The sequence below is a fragment of the Haematobia irritans genome, chromosome 5 (assembly GCF_050003625.1).
Source record: "Haematobia irritans isolate KBUSLIRL chromosome 5, ASM5000362v1, whole genome shotgun sequence".
Classification (NCBI taxonomy): Eukaryota; Metazoa; Arthropoda; class Insecta; order Diptera; family Muscidae; genus Haematobia; species Haematobia irritans.
The window spans coordinates 53158399-53180779 of NC_134401.1; the positions used below are offsets into that span (position 1 = coordinate 53158399).

At 28.3% G+C, this 22381-nt stretch overlaps 1 protein-coding gene across 1 annotated transcript in view; it reads left to right on the plus strand.

The window, feature by feature from the left end:
* Nucleotides 1-22381, plus strand: part of LOC142238668 (transcription factor collier) — a 96471-nt gene that overhangs the window by 38561 nt on the left and 35529 nt on the right. Inside the window, exons 4-5 of the mRNA XM_075310369.1 lie at nucleotides 6506-6579; nucleotides 12651-12719. Of these exons, the coding sequence (XP_075166484.1) occupies nucleotides 6506-6579; nucleotides 12651-12719 (143 nt within the window). The remainder of the gene's footprint in view (nucleotides 1-6505; nucleotides 6580-12650; nucleotides 12720-22381) is intronic.

Below are 22381 nucleotides of genomic sequence, written 5' to 3' on the forward strand. Positions count from 1 at the left end.
GAAATTATTCGATTTTATAAATTTTTTAAATTTTACCTTTCGCCTGGACGGAGAATCGCAATGCAATTTGTAAGCCAATACACTATCCAGCTGTTATTGTCATCAATAGACAAATATCCATATAAGTTATATTTATATAGCATAGCTTATGGCGCCCACGAGCCGATTAAACAAACTTTATTTAAAAGAAACATACGTTTAGTTGGGCACCGTGGAGCAGTGGTTGCTGCGTCCGTTCGATCCCTGCTTCGACCGAACACCAAATAGTTTTTTTTTGTTTTTTTTACATATATTCCAGATATGTTCGGAAGATTCCCAAAAAAAGTTCAACATTACATACTACTGTATTAAATTTTTACTATGAACTATAAAATGTGCCTTATTAAAGACTTAAAGTCAAAAAAGAAAAGTGCTTGATATAAACGAAATGGACTGTGTTGGTGGTTCAAAAATATTTTTTTTTATTCAAAAAATAAAAATTGTGTAACAAACGAATTTGTTTGGTGATAAAAGTTTAAAATTTTCGAAGGAATTCAAAAAAACTCTAACATAAGAAAAACGTTTTCGGTACATGTTTTCCAAACGTTTTTTTTTCTTTGCGTGTATCGGCCTTAAATTTAATTTGTACTTGAACATCTTATCAAACAGAACTATGTTGCCAACATTTAAATTTGTATGTTTTAGGTTTAAGAAAATATCGCCAACCGAAAATTTCGGGATTTGCTATTCCGAATATCGGAACATTCCACATTATATTGTTTTTTTTCAAAAATTATATACATAAAATATTGTTATTATCAAAATTGTCACTCAAATCTTAGCTATTTGAGAGCACACAAAAACATGTTTAATGTTCTTCCAAAGTAGAAATAATTAGCTAACATCTGATATAACCACAATCTCAATAGCAATTGTTACCGGCATTCAGGACTACATTGTATAGAGATTCATAACATTTTCAAATCAAAAATATTGAAATTTAGCTTTCCAAAAAAAATCTATTTATACGAATTTCAAAAATTTTTATTTTGGGTATAAAGTCGTAACTGGTTTTATGCCAAAAAACACAATTTTTTTTTGTTACAGTTTATTATATAAAGTCGTAGTATTCACTAATATAACAATGTGATACAAATAAAACTTAAAATAAATTCAGAGCCTAATATTTTTCTATGTTCTACACTGAAAGAAGAGTTTTCTTTTCTGAGGAACGAAATTTTAGACAAATAAAGTTTTCTTTTGACACTAAAAAATTTTCTTTCAAAGTAAATTAAAAATTTTAGAGACAATTGTTGAGTCGATTATCATAAATTCGGATTAATTTGCTCTAAACGAAAATACTTTATACGAAAAGGGAATTTCGTTTGTCTAAAATTTCGTTCCGGAGGAAAGTATTTTTTCTTTAGGTGTATTTCTTTTGGGTATTTTAAATCTTACGGGCAATCTCAAGTCGAAGGCGCAAACATTCAATACTAAATTAATTAATAATAAAATTTTATTTACAAACAAAATTACCAAATACATATGCACACATACAAATGTTTGACTTTTAATGAAAGTAGGGATGTAGAGAGATGTTATCTATGCAATGGTATATCCATATCAATTAGCTATTATACTCAGATCTGGCTTATACATAGATATTAGTAATACTTTTTAAAATACCAATATTATTGAAGAAAAATAAGCTCTTACAAAAAAACTTTTCATAAATTCTAAAATGTTTAAATTGTTGAGCTCTTGGTCCTCAATCCTTTTTCCTCTCTAGTTCTCCTTTTTTCCTATTAATAGTTTAAAATATCAAACTCTCAATTGGAAGCACTTTCAAGTTTTTTTGTTTGTTTTGTAATAGATGTTAATATTCCAACATATGTCTAGCCTTGATATCTCTTAAAACCAACCGGGTCATTCATCAAAATATGACCAATTTTAGCTTGTTAGAATACCTATATCATCTGACAATTGAAATCAATTTTAGTTTCTTTCACAAAAGCCAGAAGCATAGAAAAATGATGCCATATGTAAAACTTTTCCCAGTCTTATGATGCATTTGAATGTGGTTGTTTGTGTTTTTTCTGCTTTCATTAGGGCATGAAAACCACAAGCAAGTGTTTGATATTATTGGGCCAGATGAGTTACCTCATCTAACATGGGATGACACACACTATCTCTTCGCCAAACCACCACCACCACCACCAAAAATAAATTTCCAAAATTTTACTCATCAAATTTCAAGTACTTGTACTTTACGGACAAAACAACACACTTTAGTTGTGTGCCATCAGTTGTAATGCATTTCGAACTACAAACAAACAACCCATTTCAAATTTCCATTATCCTAGGTTCTTGTTAGGATGGGTGCATCGAAGGACTATGGGGTAAATAAGCAACCCACTGTATGGTTAAAATACAATATGGTATACCAGCTACCAGTCTAATTTGAAAATAATTAAATATACAAAAGATCGAAAGCCTTGCAGCCAGACAATACCAGGCAGGCGAGAGGGTAACATGTGTAATCCTATAGCTTGAACCCATCATGCGAGATGGCCAGAAATCCAACAAGAATGAATCTTATTTAGAGGGTGTAATCTGTGCTTATCTCTATGAACATTTTATTATTTATCATCCAAATGTGTTTGAATCCAAAAAAAGGCCTGAGTAGTTATAATTTTTATTTTTTGTTCGTTGTTTTTTTGGGAGTACACATTTCAAGACAGACGGGATGAATAAAGCTAACAGATAATAATTTCTGCACTATAGATTTTTGTAAGGAAAAACAAAATAGAATAACACAAACCATCCACTAATGTAGTAAAGGGTGATTCTTTTGAGGTTAGGATTTTCATGCATTAGTATTTGACAGATCACGTGGGATTTCAGACATGGTGTCAAAGAGAAAGATGCTCAGTATGCTTTGACATTTCATCATGAATAGACTTACGATCTGCCACAACGTCGAATTTTCAGTGAATGGGCCCTAGAAAAGTTGGCAGAAAATCCGCTTTTTTATCGACAAATTTTGTTCAGCGATGAGGCTCATTTCTGGTTGAATGGCTACGTAAATAAGCAAAATTGCCGCATTTGGAGTGAAGAGCAACCAGAAGCCGTTCAAGAACTGCCCATGCATCCCGAAAAATGCACTGTTTGGTGTGGTTTGTACGCTGGTGGAATCATTGGACCGTATTTTTTCAAAGATGCTGTTGGACGCAACGTTACGGTGAATGGCGATCGCTATCGTTCGATGCTAACAAACTTTTTGTTGCCAAAAATGGAAGAACTGAACTTGGTTGACATGTGGTTTCAACAAGATGGCGCTACATGCCACACAGCTCGCGATTCTATGGCCATTTTGAGGGAAAACTTCGGAGAACAATTCATCTCAAGAAATGGACCGGTAAGTTGGCCACCAAGATCATGCGATTTGACGCCTTTAGACTATTTTTTGTGGGGCTACGTCAAGTCTAAAGTCTACAGAAATAAGCCAGCAACTATTCCAGCTTTGGAAGACAACATTTCCGAAGAAATTCGGGCTATTCCGGCCGAAATGCTCGAAAAAGTTGCCCAAAATTGGACTTTCCGAATGGACCACCTAAGACGCAGCCGCGGTCATCATTTAAATGAAATTATCTTCAAAAAGTAAATGTCATGGACCAATCTAACGTTTCAAATAAAGAGCCGATGAGATTTTGCAAATTTTAGGCGTTTTTTTTAAAAAAAAAGTTATCAAGCTCTTAACAAATCACCCTTTACTTAGAGAAGAAAAAATCTAAGGCCATCTGGCAAACAAAAGGGCCTTTTTTGAAATGAAATCACTGTGAAAGGACATAATCAGTTGGTGTAGGGATTGATTTTCGATTCAAACTTGTAAACGGCCTTCCTCAATCACTTCCATGGCGAAGGTGAGTTCGAAGCAGTAAGTTAAGATAGGTTACTTCTGATTTTGGAATTTTTAAAAGGCCTTCTTCAATCATTTCCTTGGGGAAGGTGAGTTTGAAGATAGAATAGGTTTGTTCGAAAAAAGCATTCCGGGAGCACAGTTTTTAATCTCGAAATTCTTCACATTTCGAAAATTGAAAAAGGCCTTCTTCAATCTTTTCCTTGGGGACATAAATACTAAAGGCCTTACTTGAGAATGCCTAAAAACAAATCTCAATTTTATAGTTAAACATTTCCACACTTTTATCAAATATTTCTAAAAATAAATCTAACAAAGACATCGCTTGATGATTGTATATAAATTTCACAGGGCCTTTTTTGAAGGCCTGGTTTTCTCTTTTGGAAATCACCACCACAGTAAACACCATTACCTCTTCCACAATAACAACCCAATGCTTATGAAAAGCAACACTTTGGAAAACTTAAAACTTTTTCCTTCTAAAAATTTTCATCAAGGACAAATGTCCTTGCAAAAATACTAACAGCAAAAAAAAGAAACAAACAGCTACCTAGGTGGTTGAACCAGTAACTGGTACCATATGTGAGCCTTTTTTCAACAATGCATCATCATCATCGTCAGGATTGATACAAAGAGGGTAGCATTAAATGTGACACACAACCAACAAACAGAACATTGCTAAACATTGAAGTACTATGGCTAGGAGGGCGGAAGGACTATCGTAAAGGCTAAACAAAAACATAATCAGAAATTAATTTTTGAGTAAAAGTATCAAACACTAATCACAAGGATTTACAAGGGGTTTTATGTGGCCAGAAAAATGGGAAACGCAATATGAGAGAACAAAAATCCCTTATTGTGATATAGTAAGGACTTTTGTTCCTATATCCTGGATTGTGTTAACTTCTAAGGGCTATAACAATGAATTATGAAAAGACAAGTGTTAGCATTGACAGGTTCATATGCTTTAGATGTAGAAATACCTACGATTTTATTTTCATAGAAAATGTTTGCAAAATTTTATTTTTATAGAAAATTTTCGCAAAACATTATTTCTATAGAAAAATTTGTCAAAATTTTATTTCAATAGAAAATTTTGTCAAAATTTTATTTCAATAGAAAATTTTGTCAAAATTTTATTTCAATAGAAAATTTTGTCAAAATTTTATTTCTATAGAAAATTTTGTCAAAATTGTATTTCTATAGAAAATTTTGTCAACATTTTATTTCTATAGAAAATGTTGTCAAATTTTTTAGTAAATTTTTTCAAACTATTATTTCTATAGAAAATTTTGTCAAAATTTTATTGCTATAGAAAACTTTGTCAAAATTTTAATTCTATAGATAATGATGTCAAGATTTAATTCTATAGAAAATTTTGTCAAAATTTAAATTCTATAAAAAATTCTGTCAAAATTGTATTTCTCTAGAAATTTTTGTCAAAATTTTATTTCAATAGAAAATTTTGTCAACATTTTATTGCTGTAAAAATTTTTTGTCAAAATTTTATTTCCAATAACTTTTCTCAAAATTTTATTTCTATAGAAAATTTTGTCAAAATTTTATTTCTATACATTTGTTTTGCAAAATTTTTTTTCTATAGAAAATTTTATCAAAATTTTATTTCTATAGAAAATTTTATCAAAATTTTATTTCTATAGAAAATTTTGTTAAAATTTAATTCTATAGAAAATTTTGTCAAAATTTTATTTCTATAGAAAATTTTGTCAAAATTTTATTTCTATAGAAAATTTTGTCAAAATTTTATTTCTATAGAAAATTTTGTCAAAATTTTATTTCTATAGAAAATCTTGTCAACATTTTATTGCTATAAAAAATTTTTATTTCCAATAACTTTTCTCAAAATTTTTATCAAAATTTTATTTCCAATAACTTTTCTCAAAATTTTTATCAAAACTTTATTTCTATAGAAAATTTTATCAAAATTTTATTTCTATAGAAAATTTTGTCAACATTTTATTGCTATAAAAAATTTTGTTAAAATTTTATTCCTTTAGTAATTTTTTTCAAACTATTATTTCTATAGAAAATTTTGTCAAAATTTTATTTCTATAGAAAATTTTGTCAAAATTTTATTTCTATTGAAAATTTTGTCAAAATTTTATTTCTATAGAAAATTTTGTCAAAATTTTATTTCTATAGAAAATTTTGTCAAATTTTTATTTCTATAGAAAATTTTGCCAAAATTTTATTTCTATAGAAAATTTTGTAAAAATTTTATTTCTATACAAAATTTTGATGTTATTTCAAATCTTGTCAACATTTTACTTCTATAGAACATTTTGTCAAAATGTTTATTCTATAGGAATATTTGTTAAACATTTTTTTATATATTTTTTATATCTTTTTCTTATAAAAAATGTCACATAATTTTACTACTAGGGAAAATTTTGACAAAATTATATTTCTGTAGAATTTTTTCATTGTAGGTTTGTTCTTCAATCATATTTGTTGTTTTGATTTCAGCTTAAAACCATTGCGTTGACTAAACTAAATTTTATATTTTTATTGGTAATATATGAAATATAAAATTCCCTTTAAAGACCCCGGTATATAAAAATTTACTTTGTTTTTTTTCTATTTTAGGCTATTATCTATGAAGGCCAAGATAAAAATCCAGAAATGTGCCGGGTCTTGTTAACACACGAAGTTATGTGCAGGTAAGAGTCATCCCCACTTTTATATATATATATTTTTTTTTAATTTATTTAAATTTTTCCACCTTTTGCTTTTGCTCTATCCAACTCGAATTTTTGTGAGTTAACTATCTCTGGATTATTTGCATAATAAACTTATGAAACCGAGTGAGAAAACAAAAAAACGAATAACGAAACCAAATCATCTCTTTGGGGAAGCAAATATACAACCCCTTGGGTAAAGAAGAAGAGGTAAAAAATGGCATAGAAAGAATAGAATGCAGAACACTGAAAAAATCCAAAATCAGGAGCGATTAATAAAAAAATATCGAAATAAATAAAACAAGTGAAAAAGAAAAGGAGTCTATGGTTTATAGACTATTAAACGAAATTTCAACCAAATGAGATTGGTTTAGTGTGTATGTCTTTTGTTTGGAAATTCAATAGGAATTTTTTCAAAATTTAATTTCTAAGGAAATTTTCTTAAAATTTCATTTCTAAGGAAATTTTCTTAAAATTTTTTGAAAATTTATTTTCTGAAAATTTAATTTCTCTAAGAAAATTTTCAAAATTTCATTTCAACAGGAATTGTTTTCAATATTTCATTTCCCTAAGAGAAAATTCTAGAAAAATTATTTGATTCTTGTTTTTATACGTTAATCATACGAACTTGTCAGAGTTCATTTTATATTTTTCCATTTCCCAATAATTTACTACTATTTGCATAATTTTATAATTTTGTAGAAGCGTTCACTTTATATTTTTCTATTTCCCAATAATTTTTTAGAAGTGCTCACTTTATATTTTTCTATTTCCCAATAATTTACTACCATTTGCATAATTTTGTAATTGTTTTTACAAGTGTATGGGTTCTGTCCTTCCATCCTTGATTTGTGTTTCTCGTGGTATTTGCATTCGGGGATTGTTTTGCTTTCTCAAATTCAAGTCTATTAAATCTACTGTGGCAATCTCTTCTATTTGTGTCTACATTTTCACACTTTTAAAGGTAGCCGTACTTGTTTGCCATAGACCAAACATCTTAGATTTTCACGTGCCTACAGTTGCATGAATATCCTTTTTGTGATCCTTTTACCGTAGCATTTTCATGATGGAAATTTTCATTTTGTATTTGATTTTCGTTAGTTCGAACAATGTATACTTTTTATCCGTTCGTCCGTCTGTCCTTTTAGCGTTTACTCATTGTTTAGATGCGGTTTTCTGTGGTATACAGAGATCGTCGAATATGGAAACTTTTTTAAGATTGTTGACAAATTTTTAAGAATTGTTAAGAATTTTTGGAATAGATTACATTAAATGTAAATCATGAATATACAGTGAAACCTCTGAAAGCTGGACACCCACGGTCGCCTAATTTTGTCTACTTTCCCAGCGAAAAATGGAGCTCTATTTCAGCAGGATTGTAAAGGAGAGAGGCAGTACCAACTGTTTACAAAACAACCGAATCAACGCAGATTTTTGTGGGCGATGTCCCCATTTAGAGCAGCTTCTTCATAGCGCTGATATAATTGCTCATTTTAATAGAAATATTGCTTAGAAGTGATATATAATCTTGAGTATAGCATTGTTGACGTGAAGGAAAACAGCACTACCTTTCATGCATCTATATTGCATGAATTGGTTGCAATAACGTAAACGAATGATCATAAACTAGTTTGATTACTCGTTTACTTTATTGCCACCGATTCATACAGTGGGAATGCACTGCCTACTTTATTGTATACCAAAAAGCGCAACTAAACTCTTACTGCTGAAGTATTTTTTGCTGGATTTGAGAGGTGTCCAAATACACACAATACAATATATATATATTTTTTTTTTGATTCAATCACGAAATTAATTGATCCAATTAATGTTTTAATTGAAATGTCTTCACAAAAATTATAGTATCAATTACCAAATTGATCCAATTAAAAAATTAATTTATATTATTAATTCTTGTAATTAATATTTGTTATAATTAAAAAATTCGTTGAACCAAATAAATTTTTAATTGAATATTTATAGAAAATTTCCTCAAACTTTTATTTCTATGGAAAATTTTCAAAAAATTTTGTTTTTATATAAAATTTTGTCAAATGTCTTTTGGCTATTTTATAGTCATTTTCATATACAGAGAGTGTCAAAATATAATACTTATTTTTTTAACTTATATTTATCTTTTTTTGTTTAATATTTTGCCAATTTATAATAAATAACCCAATTACATGAAATGAATAATTAGAGCAAATTTTGTAAAAATCACCATAAAATCTTTACAATACATTTTTTAAGTCGGGAGTTTGAACCCAAAGTGTCAGTTTTCCGAATTGGGTTCTTATACCTTACGCTATGAGGGCTCCTTATTTAAAATTTTTTTAGCCCTATCGGTGTCTTCCTGTTAGCTATTTTGTAGTACACGGAAAGTATACAGAGAGTGTAAATATCCAGAACTTATTTTTATTTATTTGAAATTTTTAAATTGAGAAAAATAAATCCGCCATTACAACACTCTGATGACTTCACAAAATACAATAATCATTTTCTCAGTATTTTTGTTCGTTTTATCCTTTGGTCATTTGATAATCTTTATCGGATACAGAGAGTGTCAAAATATAATACAATTGTTGATTTCTTCAAAAAGAGTTATTGCAATCATTTTTGCTCTGTTTTTGTCAATGTCAAATGTAAAAATAATATTTTGACACTTTCAGTATAGATTGTCATAATATTGTTTTTATTTTTTCACATTTTTCTATTTAAAAAATAAAAAAAATAAAAGAATTCTCAAAAATATTCTTCCAAACAACAGAATTAAGAAACAAATTAAATGACTTTTCGTTTTGAGTTTTCCACAACGACGATTTCTAAATATTTTTATTATTGTTAAGATCTTTATATACAGAGAATGTCATAATACTATTTTTATTTTTTTTTCACATTTTTCTAATGAAAAAATATTAATGATGAAATTAATTCATCAATTTTATTTATTTCCAAATATTTATCAATTTTCTTACAATTTAAAATATCAAAAAAAACCCTTTAAATAACAAGGGGATTTGTGGGTATTTTATTGCTACTTAAAACTACAAATTTTGGACTCTCATGGTATAGTTTTTTTTTTTTTGTCAGGCTTTAACGATTTTGCTCTCGTTAGTCAAACAATTTACACAATTTCGGACTAAACCTTAGCAACATAAAAATATGATTCTCGCATTTTTTTTAAATCTTAACAGGCTACTTTCTTTTCTCAGATATTGGCAATAAGGAGTCAAGGTATTCATCATTCTTGATTTTTTTTTCACAAGATTTTCAACCGAATTAAGAAACAAAGAAAATAGCCTTTTCTCCGCAGCCTTTCATAACGAGGATTTCGAGAATTTCATTGCCTTTTCTTTCTTCTCTACTGTTTCTGCTCATTGCTGGTCAAGCATCCCTTGTTCTATATCAATGTCCTGTTTTTGTGTCCACTAAAGTATTTAAGCTAACAATATCCTGGCTACTACTACTACTGCTGCAACTACGTATAAGAGGGTATATATCCATAAAATGGAGTTAACTTGTATGCTATGCTCTACATAAAGCCATTATGAAGCAGCTACCATGTTGTTAAAACGATGAAGGGAAGTTTTTTGTTTTTTGTATCATCCTTTTTGGCCATGTTTGGCCATCCCATAGATTTACAACAGCATCCTTGTAATGGTTGTTTAAGCTTTAGCCCAAGTATCGTGACAATGGGACCATGTCCTTGTATGCGTAACCATCATAAGGTTGTAAATGTATGTATGTCTATATATATGTGTGTGTATAAATTTTATTCTTGGTCCTTATCCTTACAACATAAACGCATTTTGTATATCATGAGCTCTGGCTGAAGTTTATCTGAGGAGTCACTCCTTTGGCGATAGTAGAAAAAAAAAACACCAAACAAACCTGAGAAATTTCAATGGATGTCATACCACAAAATGGCAAAAATTCTATGTATAGTCTCTTTCATCTCCATCATCATTATCGTTGTTAAATTCTTATTCTACTATGCAGTAAAGTTAATGTCCTTGTTTCCCGTTGCACATCGAGAATATGGTGATAACAAAATTCTATTGTATTTGGCTTTTGGCCATAATTTTACGCATTAAAGTATTGACTGATAGTAACACAATATAAGGTAGCTATCACCAATGGAAAGGACTTGAGGTTACCAAAAAAATAAATATAAAAAGGATTATGTCTCTGATCCTTTTTAGTAATACTGGTATTACATATGTTGGTGTTTAGAAAATCTATGGGGAAAAATTTTTGTTGACTTAACTATGATAAAAACCCAAATAATTTAGAATATTCAGAATTTTATAACTAAAAAATGTTAAAAAAATTTTTAATCACAATTAATATGTAGAAATAATTAAAAAAATATATTGGTGTTTAGAAAATCTTTGGGGAAAATTTTATTGGCTTAACTATGATAAAAACCCAAAATAAATTAAAGAAAAATTGACCACAATTAATGTGTGGGAATAATCTAAAAACAAGTATATATGGCCGTAAGTTCGGCCAGGCCGAAACTTATCGAATTACTTGAGTTGTGGTAACACTTGCCGATGGCGAGGTATCGTAAAACCTCTCAACACCATATTCTAAATTGTAAGTTAGTCTATGCGGGACATATATTAAACTAAAAAAAGCCAATTAAATACGTATATAATTCAGTTTGACAAAACTTTCTATAGAAATAAAATTTTGACAACTTTTTCTATAGAAATAAAATTTTGACAAAATTTTCTATACCAATAAAATTTTGACAACATTTTCTATACCAATAAAATTTTGACAAAATTTTCTGTAGAAACTAAATTTTGACAACATTTTCTATAAAAGTAAAATTTTGACAAAATTCTCTATAGAAATAAATTTTTGACAAAATTCTCTATAGAAATAAATTTTTGACAAAATTTTCTATAGAAATAAAATTTTGACAAAATTTTTTATAAAAATAAAATTTTGGCAAAATTTTTTATAGAAATAAAGTTTTGGCAAATTTTTTTATAGAAATAAAATTTTTACAAAATTTTCTATAGAAATGAAAGTTTAGCAAAATTTTCTATAGAAATAAAATTTTGACAAAATTCTCTATAGAAATGAAAGTTTAGCAAAATTTTCTATAGAAATAAAATTTCGACAAAATTCTCTATAGAAATAAAATTTTGACATCATTTTCTATACAAATTAAATTTTGACAAAATTTTCTATAGAAATAAAATTTTGACAAAATTTTCCATACAAATAACATTTTGACACAATTTTCTATAGAAATAAAACTTCGACAAAATCTTCTATAGAAATAGAATTTTGACAAAATTGTTCTATACAAACAAAATTTTTTATAAAAATAAAATTTTGGCAAAATTTTTTATAGAAATAAAGTTTTGGCAAATTTTTTTATAGAAATAAAATTTTGACAAAATTTTCTATAGAAATGAAGGTTTAGCAAAATTTTCTATAGAAATAAAATTTTGACAAAATTCTCTATAGAAATAAAATTTTGACAAAATTTTCTATAGAAATAAAATTTTGACAACATTTTCTATACAAATTAAATTTTGACAAAATTTTCTATAGAAATAAAATTTTGGCAAAATTGTCTATAGCAATAAAATATTGACGAAATTTTCTATAGAAATAAAATTTTGACAAAATTTTCTATACAAATAAAATTTTGACAAAATTTTCTATAGAAATAAAATTTTGACACAATTTTCTATAGAAAAAAAAATTTCGACAAAATTTTCTATAGAAATAAAATTTTTACACAATTTTCTATAGAAATAAAATTTCGACAAAATTTTCTATAGAAATAAAATTTTGGTAGATTACTTTTGGATCGAGTGGCAACCATGATTATGAACCGATATGGGCCATATATATATTTGTAGTAAGCATATTAATTATGGCAATCATTTATTAAATTTTAATTTTTTTTTTAATTTATCACCCTTTTTTATATCATAGCAAATTAAAGTGCTGGCATAAAATATATAAAATATCTCTTTCCTATGAAAGCCTTTAATAATAACTCGTCTGTTTTCTTCTTCTTTCAGTCGTTGTTGTGACAAAAAAAGTTGTGGCAACCGCAATGAAACACCCTCAGATCCTGTCATTATTGATCGGTAAGTAACCCTATGCTTAAGCTCTATATTAGTTGACAATAACAATATCCTTTCATATAAACATCAATATCATCAATGAACTGCTCTTGACATCCTAGAAGTGAAGTGAGTGAGGGCTTTTCGCATAGACAGTGTCTTTATTCTCGGTGTCCTTGTCTTCTACTGGTGCTGGGGTTCATGTAATTTTGTGTGTGTGTTTTTTTAAGATGACATTTTAAGCAGCTTTTCATTGTAATAAATACATCAGACACTGGTAGATATTCAAGGATATGCATAAAGACGCAAAGATATGAAATATTCTTACATATTGATACCAACTATGATAGGATACTGCTCTTAGTCTATTACTCTAGGAGAAGAGTATGCTTTGTGACTGTAGACACAAGCTCCTTTTTGCTCCTTATTTATAACAGCACTTTGGCTGAAGTAAGAATATATTTTACATCCTTGCTGTGAGGAGTCGAAGTTTCCTTTGATGATTTATGCCAATAAAATTTCAATAGATTCAAGTTTTTTTTCGACTCTAGCAATGCAAGTTAAAGCAGGGATGGCACAAATTTTAGAAAAAATTAAATTAAATTTAATTTAATGTATGATAATTTTTTTAAAACTATATAATTTGCTTTTTAATTTTTATTTAATTTTTTAAAACTACGTAATTTGTTTTTTAGTTTTTATATAATTTGTTTTTAATTTTTATTTAATATAATTTAAATTTAAATTAAATTATATTAAATAAAAATTAAAAACAAATCATATAGTTTTTTGAAAAAAATTAATCATACCTTAATTTTGGAAAAAATATTGAATTTCTTCTTCTGGCTTTTTTCATACCTCGTGCCTTTGGCTTTTTAACATTTTGTGGGCAATCATTTTAGTCAAACTTCATGAGAGGATGTCACGTGTCAACAAATTATTTTGGAAGAACAACATCATCAACATCCTACAACGATGACTATGACACGGTAGGACATATCTCATTTGTTTTATATTTTTTCCCCCCGAAATGATATAACACTCGTCATACAAATCGACAATACCAACCAAACAAAATTCGTGAATATTTGCAAAATATATATCTCATTGGGTTGCAGCCAAACATTGTCGATAATTTCTATGGCTTTATGGCATGGATCATGGGGTAGACAATTTAAATATTAGTTGGTACATTTTTATATTGGGCATAAATTGCCAACGCATGTCCTCAGTTATGTTTAACATGCAAGCTGGGAGGTGGTATGGCCAGAAAATGGAAACACATGCACACACACACACACTCAATCGTTTGAAATTGAAACCCACAGCAAGGAAGGAAGGACGTTTAGTTTGTTATATTTAGTATTGCTATAGGCACACTTCCACCTCCATGAAGACACGGAAATGGTTAAGTTATTGTTAGGTTAATTGGTTACCAAAAAACAAAAAAACAACAACAAACCATAAGCAATTGCAGCAAAACAACGAAAATTTCATTAAATGGCCATGGTTAAGGCATAACGCGCGTCGCACACAGGTCACGTGAATTGTAAATTTTGTTATCAAAAAGCGTAACACCACAACTTGTAGGCAATTTGTTGTAGTCCCATAGTCCTATTAAATGAAATGGGAGAACATTATAAAGAAAACAAAATCGAAATTAGTGGAGAATTATTCTCCCTTCAAATGAGTGAATGAGTTTTCCTTTTGATTTTGGTTTATAGGAAAACAAAAAAGAATAATTCTTATAAATTAATTAAATATGTTTTAAAATTATAAAGAAAAAAAATCGAAATTAGCGGAGAATTATTCTCCCTTCAAATGAGTAAATTAGTTGGCCTTTTGGGTTTTGTTTATAGGAAAAACAAAAAAAGAATAATTCTTATAAATGTATTTTAAATATAATAAATATTTTAAAATGTATGTAAAATATTTCTTATAAGCGATGATTATTAAAATAAATGAATTGCTATAAATATACCAATATTATAAGTAGAGCCTTACAAGTCCTCACTTTTCAAATAAATACATTACGGTGATGTGTGCAAAGTTATAACCATAAATTTCCATAATTTTCTATAACCCTATGTAATTAGACCAAATATGTTAAAAGCACATGCTATTAACTTGAGTAAATGAATTGATATGGCCACATAAGTGTTGTTAGCTTTCTTTATTGGAACTCTTTTTGTCAACATTAGTCATATCAGTCACGTGTGCAAATGATTCCATTTGTAGTTTCAAAATTTCAAAAATTAAATTATCTCATATTTATTTCTGTATAATAAAAATTATCTCCCAAACGCACACTTTATTTATTTAATTTTATTTAAAATAGTTTTTGTATGGGATTTACATATAATTATGTGCGATTTTTAATGAAATACATTTTTAACAATTATTACTTTAAAAAATTTAGAAAATAATTTAATGACAAATTTCATTAATCCTATATCTGAATATTTGCTTTAAACGAATTGATATAAATAAATCCATATTATAAGTAGAGGCTGACAAGTCCTCACTTTTCAAATAAATATGCTACGGTGGTGTGTTCAAAGTTATAACGTTAAATTTGCCTAATTTTCTATGATTTTGTGTTATTAGACCAAATATGTTAAAGGCACATGATATTAAATTGAGTAAATGAATTGATATGACCACACAAATGTTGTTAGCTTTCTCTATTGTAACTCTTTTTTTTTAATCAGTCATATAATTCATGTGTGCAAATGATTCCATTTGTAGTTTCAAAATTTAAAAAATTCAATTATCTCATATTTATTTCTGTATAATAAAAATTATCTCCCATACTCACACTTTATTTATTTAATTTTATTTTTTGTATGGGATTTATATATAATTATGTGCGATTTTTAATTAAATACATTTTTTAACAATTATTTCTTTAAAAAAAAATTAGAAAGTTAAGTACAATTTTCATTAATTCTTTTTCTGAAATATCTGCTTTATTACAAATAAACGAATTTATATAAATATACCAATATTATAAGTAGAGGCTGACAAGTCCTCACTTTTCAAATAAATATGCAACGGTTATGTGTGCAAAGTTATAACCTTAAATTTCCCTAATTTTCTATGATTCTGTGTTATTAAACCAAATATGGTAAGAGCACATGATATTAACTTGAGTAAATGAATTGATATGGCCATACAAATGTTGTTAGCTTTCTTTATTGTAAGTCTTTTTGTCAACATTAGTCATATCAGTCATTTGTGCAAATGATTCCATTTGTAGTTTGGATTTCAAAAATTCAATTATCTAATATTTATTTCTGTGTAATAAAAATTATCTCCCAAGTCACACTTTATTCAATTCATTTAAAATAGTTTTTGTATGGGATTTACATATAATTATGTGCGATTTTTAATGAAATACATTTTTTTAACAATTATTTCTTAAAAAAAAATTAGAAAAAAAGTTAAATGCAAATTTCATTAATTCTATATCGGAAATATTTCCTTTATTACAAATAATCGAATTGATACAAATATACCAATATTATAAGTAGAGGCTTACAAGTCCTCACTTTTCAAATAAATAAATTACGGTGATGTGTGCAAAGTTATACCCTAGAATCTCGTTAATTTTCCATGATTCTATGTAATTAAACCAAATATGGTAAAGTAACATGATATTAACTTGAGTAAATGAATTGTTATGGCCACACAAAAGTTGTTAGCATTAGTTATTGTATCTCGTTTTTTCAACATTGGTCATATAAGTCATGTGTGCAAATGATTCCATTTGTAGTTTCAAAATTTCAAAAATGCAATTATTTCATATTTATTTCTGATTAATAAGAATTATCTCCCATATTGTACACACTCACGCATTATTTCATCTCTGACAAATCTTCAAATCTCAGATAACTCCTTAATACATTTTAGGCTTGACCATAGGAGAATGTCTTTTATTGTGCTGTGATGTTTACCTTTTTGGCCCTTATTTTTATCTGCAGTCTATACTTTCTATTCGGTATAGTAAATGACAATAAACAGCATTTGCGAAGCTCCCTCTCCCCCGCATCATTGTCTTCCATGTTACGTATTTATTATTCTCTTCGTCAGACTTGCTTTCATTTTGTTTTTGCCAAAATCCCAACAGCATGAGTTTGAATCCCAAAGCAACCCCCAAAAAAATATAATAGCAAATATTCTTTTGATGCGTAGCAAAACAAATAAAAAGCACCCTTTTTGAAGATAAAAACAAAAAACAACACCGGAGACGAAATATTATGCGTAAAGAAAATTTGGCAAAAGGGATTTTTTTTGGGGAGGAGAGAGGGAATGAAAAAGGCCTAATAGGAAGAGTATAAAGGAAATAGGCTTATATTTGTGGGAGGATTTGGTTAAGATGAAAAGGGAGTTGTGTTTTACAAAAGAGAGCAAAATAAACTCAAATAACTCACATAACTTTGAGTGAGATTTTAGGGAAAATATAAACAAATAAATTTTATTAAAAATAAAAACAAAAACATATAATTATTTTTCTAGATAATATCAAAAAAGTAATTCATTATTTTTATTTTTATTTTTTATATTAAAAATTATTTGTTTTGCTTTTGTTTTTGTTTGTTTTTACTCAAGAGAAGCAACAGGATATTTTCGGATTACTCTCTCATATCTCACAACCTTTACAAAATTTGTACTCAGAGAGTATTTTATTTAACAACAGTAAAAGTGAAAGTGTCTTTCGCATTTTATAAAAGAGCGTTAATAACCAAGAGGAAAAGCTTTTCATTGTCATCATATCATCAAAGATTTGCTACAAGTAACCTTAGGCTCTAATCTCTCAACAAGTCTGTTAAAGCCAAAAGGCACAAAAACATGGAAAAATAAAGCAGCCAAAAGGGGTTTCTTAAGAAATAATAAGCATACACACACTCACACAAAGGCAAAGCTCTCTAAGGATATTGGGAAACAAGAAGAAAAAAACAAAATGGTGGTGGTACCACAATGGCGTAACGGTCTACGCACAAAAAAACATCCAAATCACTCTTTCAATTTCTTCTTTTCTATTCGATTGCCATTGTAAACAATTTCGCACATCAGCAGAATGGCGATACCGCCGTTTCTAGAATCCTTATCATCATAGTCCTTTTTTTTGGTGGGGGGTTCCTACGGGGTTTGTGTGTTGGTGTTTTTGGGGATATACAAGAACGCATTTTCTTGCTTTACAGTTCATTTTGTTATGCCTTCAACTTCATTTAAAGTGCTTAGACATTGAATACTGCTAGACCTTCCCTTCTTACGCTTTTAAAAGCCATAGCATTTGAAAAATAACCAAAAAAAAAAAATAAAATGGTCTTAGACATAGAGAAAAAGCAATCGCCCATTTCGATTTGAAATTGTAGTTTGTGCATCATAGATATATTTACATGTTTCTCTTTTTTTATATCTTTCTTTGACCTTTAAATTAAAGGTCAATTTGTAATAGAGTGTAGAACCCATCTGCTTACCTAGATTTGTATGGAGAAAAATCAAATTTTAAACACGTCTTTGAAAACTCATTACACACATCATTGATTTCTTGTTTTTTTTTTTTTCTTCTTTAATTTATATGGTCATAGTCACAAGTTTGATATTTTTCCAAACCAAATCTAACTCTCTAGGAGATGGAAACTTTAGGGGAATTGTTTTTTTGCGCCAAAAATGCAAACGTGTAAGGTAATTCTTAAAAGGATCGATAAGAGTAAATTTATCTAAATGTTATGAATTAAATCTATATTCCTTAATTTTTTATACACACAATAGGTAAATTTTATACAAAAAAAACATAAATTGAAAATATTTGTGTTTCGGCTTAGCTTTAGCTCCATTTTTCGAAGCTAAATTCTTAACTTACTGGTAAATATGGATTACACACATACCTGTTCTTTTAAAAGATAATTAGCTAACCTTGCTCCCATGGAGCTTTATGAAAATAAGAATAACTAAAATACATATAAAATAAATTAATGATTTTGTTTATTATAAAATAAAAAAAATAAATATTCCCCAAAATCCGTGGAATGTCATTAAAACGGACATTATTTGAAAAGAAAAAAATGTGCATTATTTAATTTTGCCAATTTTTTATACAAATTAGTTTGTTCTCCAAAAGATTACAGGTCCTTAGAAAGCCTTAAAGTAATAAACGGCATAGCATAAGTAAGACTAAAAATAACGTAGAACACGGTCTTAACTTTTCATGAACAAAATGTTTTTTTTTCATATTTTAATCATTTAAAAAAAAAATGGGTACTATGATGCGTATAATTAATTCAAATTTACAAAATTTTATAAAGAATAAATTATTAAATTTTTATTAAGCTGCACACATAAATTTATTTACATTCATACTAATGAAAATAAAAGCATCTATCAATAACTTAACAAAACTTGTCAATATCAATTCATTTGCATTTCTAAAATTCTGAATAATATTTGTACATTCCATAATAAAATGTAAATGAATTTGAAAATTCGCATTTTTCTCACATAATGGAAGGCACACATAGCAACCGATAAAATACAATGAACACATATGCTTCCAGATATTATTTTCAGGATACATATTTCATAAATCAATTCAATTATTTTATTTTTTTTTTTTACATTTTATTAATAATATATTTTTTTTAATTTTCTTAATTGTCTTTTTTATATGAAAAATAAAACCCTTGCATTTTAAAATGAATGAAAATGGCGACTTCTTAAGAAATATTTCACATTTCATCTGTCAATTTCTTTCCTAAATTTTATAATATTAATTAGAACTCATATTTTAATAAGTTACTTCAAACTTTTACTGTGTTGCTTATAAGTAATTTTAATTAATAAAGTTTAACAAAAAAACATATAATAATTTTACAATTAATCTACACGCGCTTAATGTATTTACATCCCTAGATAAGAGAAAATCTCTGGAGAAAAATTATCAACATAACTTATTGAATTTTAAATTAAATTCGTACTACGAGTCTTGACAGTATAGACTTTAACATTTTCCAAAATATGCTGCACACATAACCAGTAATAAAATAAAAGTATAAGCTTGAAAGCGTTCCTTCCTGCATACATATTTGATAAATCAATTTTCGTAAAGTTTAAAATCCAAAAACATATTAAAATATATTACATCCCAGCAACAAAAAAATATGGAAGGCAGTTAAAAGCACTTCCAAAAATGTCCTCCCAAAGATGTTCTTTATTTTAACTGCACAGGAAGTTCATTTGCGTCAATTTTTTATAACTCGCTTTTTTCATGTTTTTAATGAGAAATTTAAAATTTTACTATTTCAAATGGGTTAAAAACAGATTAAAAATTAATAAAAATAGTGCAAATTATTTAAATTTTGCCGAAAAATAACTCACTTTTTCATGTTTTTAATGGGAAATTTAAAATTTTACTATTTCAAATGGGTTAAAAACAAATTAAAAATTAATAAAATAGAGCAAATTATTTAAATTTTGCCGAAAAAACGCTAAATCCTTTCTAGAAAAATGGCGAATTTTTGAAAATATTTGATGTCAAATGTTCCAGACAAGCGTTATAAAGCATTAAAAATCATAAAAAATTTTCAAAATTATTTATTCGTCAAAATATCACAAAATTTCTTTATTCACATCCAAATCACTAGATTCGCATCACATCTTAAAAAGTGATGCAAATTCAGTGCAACGGCTGTTGAAAATGTGGACATCTGTCCTATGACAAGCCCGTGTTAAAATCATCGCTTCTGCACCAATTTTCTACCACTTCCGGATCCAAAAACAACATTTTCACAACTTTTTTGGCTACGCTTTTTTGCTGGGATGTGTATTACAAATGGTCATAATTTCTCTTTTTAATTGTTTCGTTTTTAAAATGAGTGCGTATGGTTTCTTTAATAGATTTTTTTGCATTAAACTTTAGTTTCACACATCTTTCACATTTTACTCAAATGCCCAAAATATTAGGTTGTCTCTATAAGTAATTTGAATTAATTATGTTATATAAATAATATATGATTTCGTTACAAATAAGCTGCACACATGAAATTTTCTATAGTCAAATGTATGATAAAATAAATCTTGATTTATAAATTAACAAAACTTGCAGAATCAATTCGTTCACATTTAGGGAAATCTAAATAAAATTGACACTTTCATTAGTACAGGTACCTTGGAAATTTCACAAATATCTCACACAATTTGCAGCACACACATATGCCAATAATTAGTAATGAAAGTTTATATTTTAAGAAATCATATCCTTTATAAATAATTTCTAAATCAATTCATACCAGGTTTTAGGTTAGAAATTAAGTTTTGTATTTATCTCCCATTGAATGAAAATGCCCTCCCTGTATAAGAAACACTTCACATTACATCTCTCACTTCCTTTTCTTGTTGTTTTGGTTTTATTAAAAAAAGCGGCCAGAGCTCTTGTTTCCCAACATGCTCCAGTAAAACCAATAAAAAAGGAGATACAATAAAATCAGACTTTGACTCCTGATACTGTGGTTGGCATGAGACATGCTGGGACAATCTAGCTAATTACACCACTTGGGTGGTCTGCATGTCTCTTAGTGCCCAGTTGCCTGCTTTGGCTACCAACTAGCCAGCTAGCTGGCTAGCTCCACAAAGGCACAGCAGTAGTGCGCAACAGACAAAACATACAATAAAGCGATTGCTCCAGGGATGTTCACTAATATGGTAAGCGCGGCAATCGCTTGAAGTGTGCCGTAACCCAGGCGTACACACACGCACGCACACACTCTAGAATTAGATTATACATCAACAACATTCGAATAAAAGTTAAGGAATTTCTGAAAATTTTAAATGAAAAAAAACAAAAACGAACAATGAAAAGAGTACTGAAATATCTGAAATTTTGTGTGACAAAAAGGATTTGAAATAAAAAGCCAAGTAGCCATCAAACAAACACCCCATAAAATGCATGCACGTAATAAAGAACTCGAGCGCAACAATTCTTAAAAAACACCTGAATATTTTCAATACTTAAACAAGCTGGAATCGTTTCTGTATGTCCGTCGCTCCGTAAAACTTGAATAAGCCCCATTGGTGGACGGACTTATGAACATGAAACGGATTGAATCCAAAGTCTAGACTCAAATTCCAACAAAAATACTATTAAAACACATGTCTGTTGGTGCTGATAGTTGGTGGATTTTATTGCCTTAGTTTGATTTGCTTTTTGTTTTTCATTATCATTTCTTGATTTGTAATTGCATTTTTTCTCTCCAATTGTAAAACATAATGATTTCATTACCCAACGTGATGTTATTAGCTAAAGTTAGTAACATTTGTAATTATCCCATAACTGGCATATTAATTAAATGTTTTATTCTCCATACGATGGCTACGAGATGACTGCAAGCCAATAATGCTTTTGCACATTACTAAGTATGTGAGTATCGTATTAGCCGTATTTATATTTTCCACATAATTGTTGATTGGCAATTTAACGCTTGATGTTGTTGCATTTTTTTCTATACTTACCGGCATACTTGCTTGCCGCTTGTTCTCTTGTCAACTTGGCGTTTTCTCCTTTTTGCAAATTGGCCAAGTTTACCAATGTGTCAAAGTGACGATGAGATAGATGGCTCATCATTGGCATAGCGACAAAATCATGTTGTGTTCACCTTTTTCATCATTTGAGGTTGTATAGAAACGAA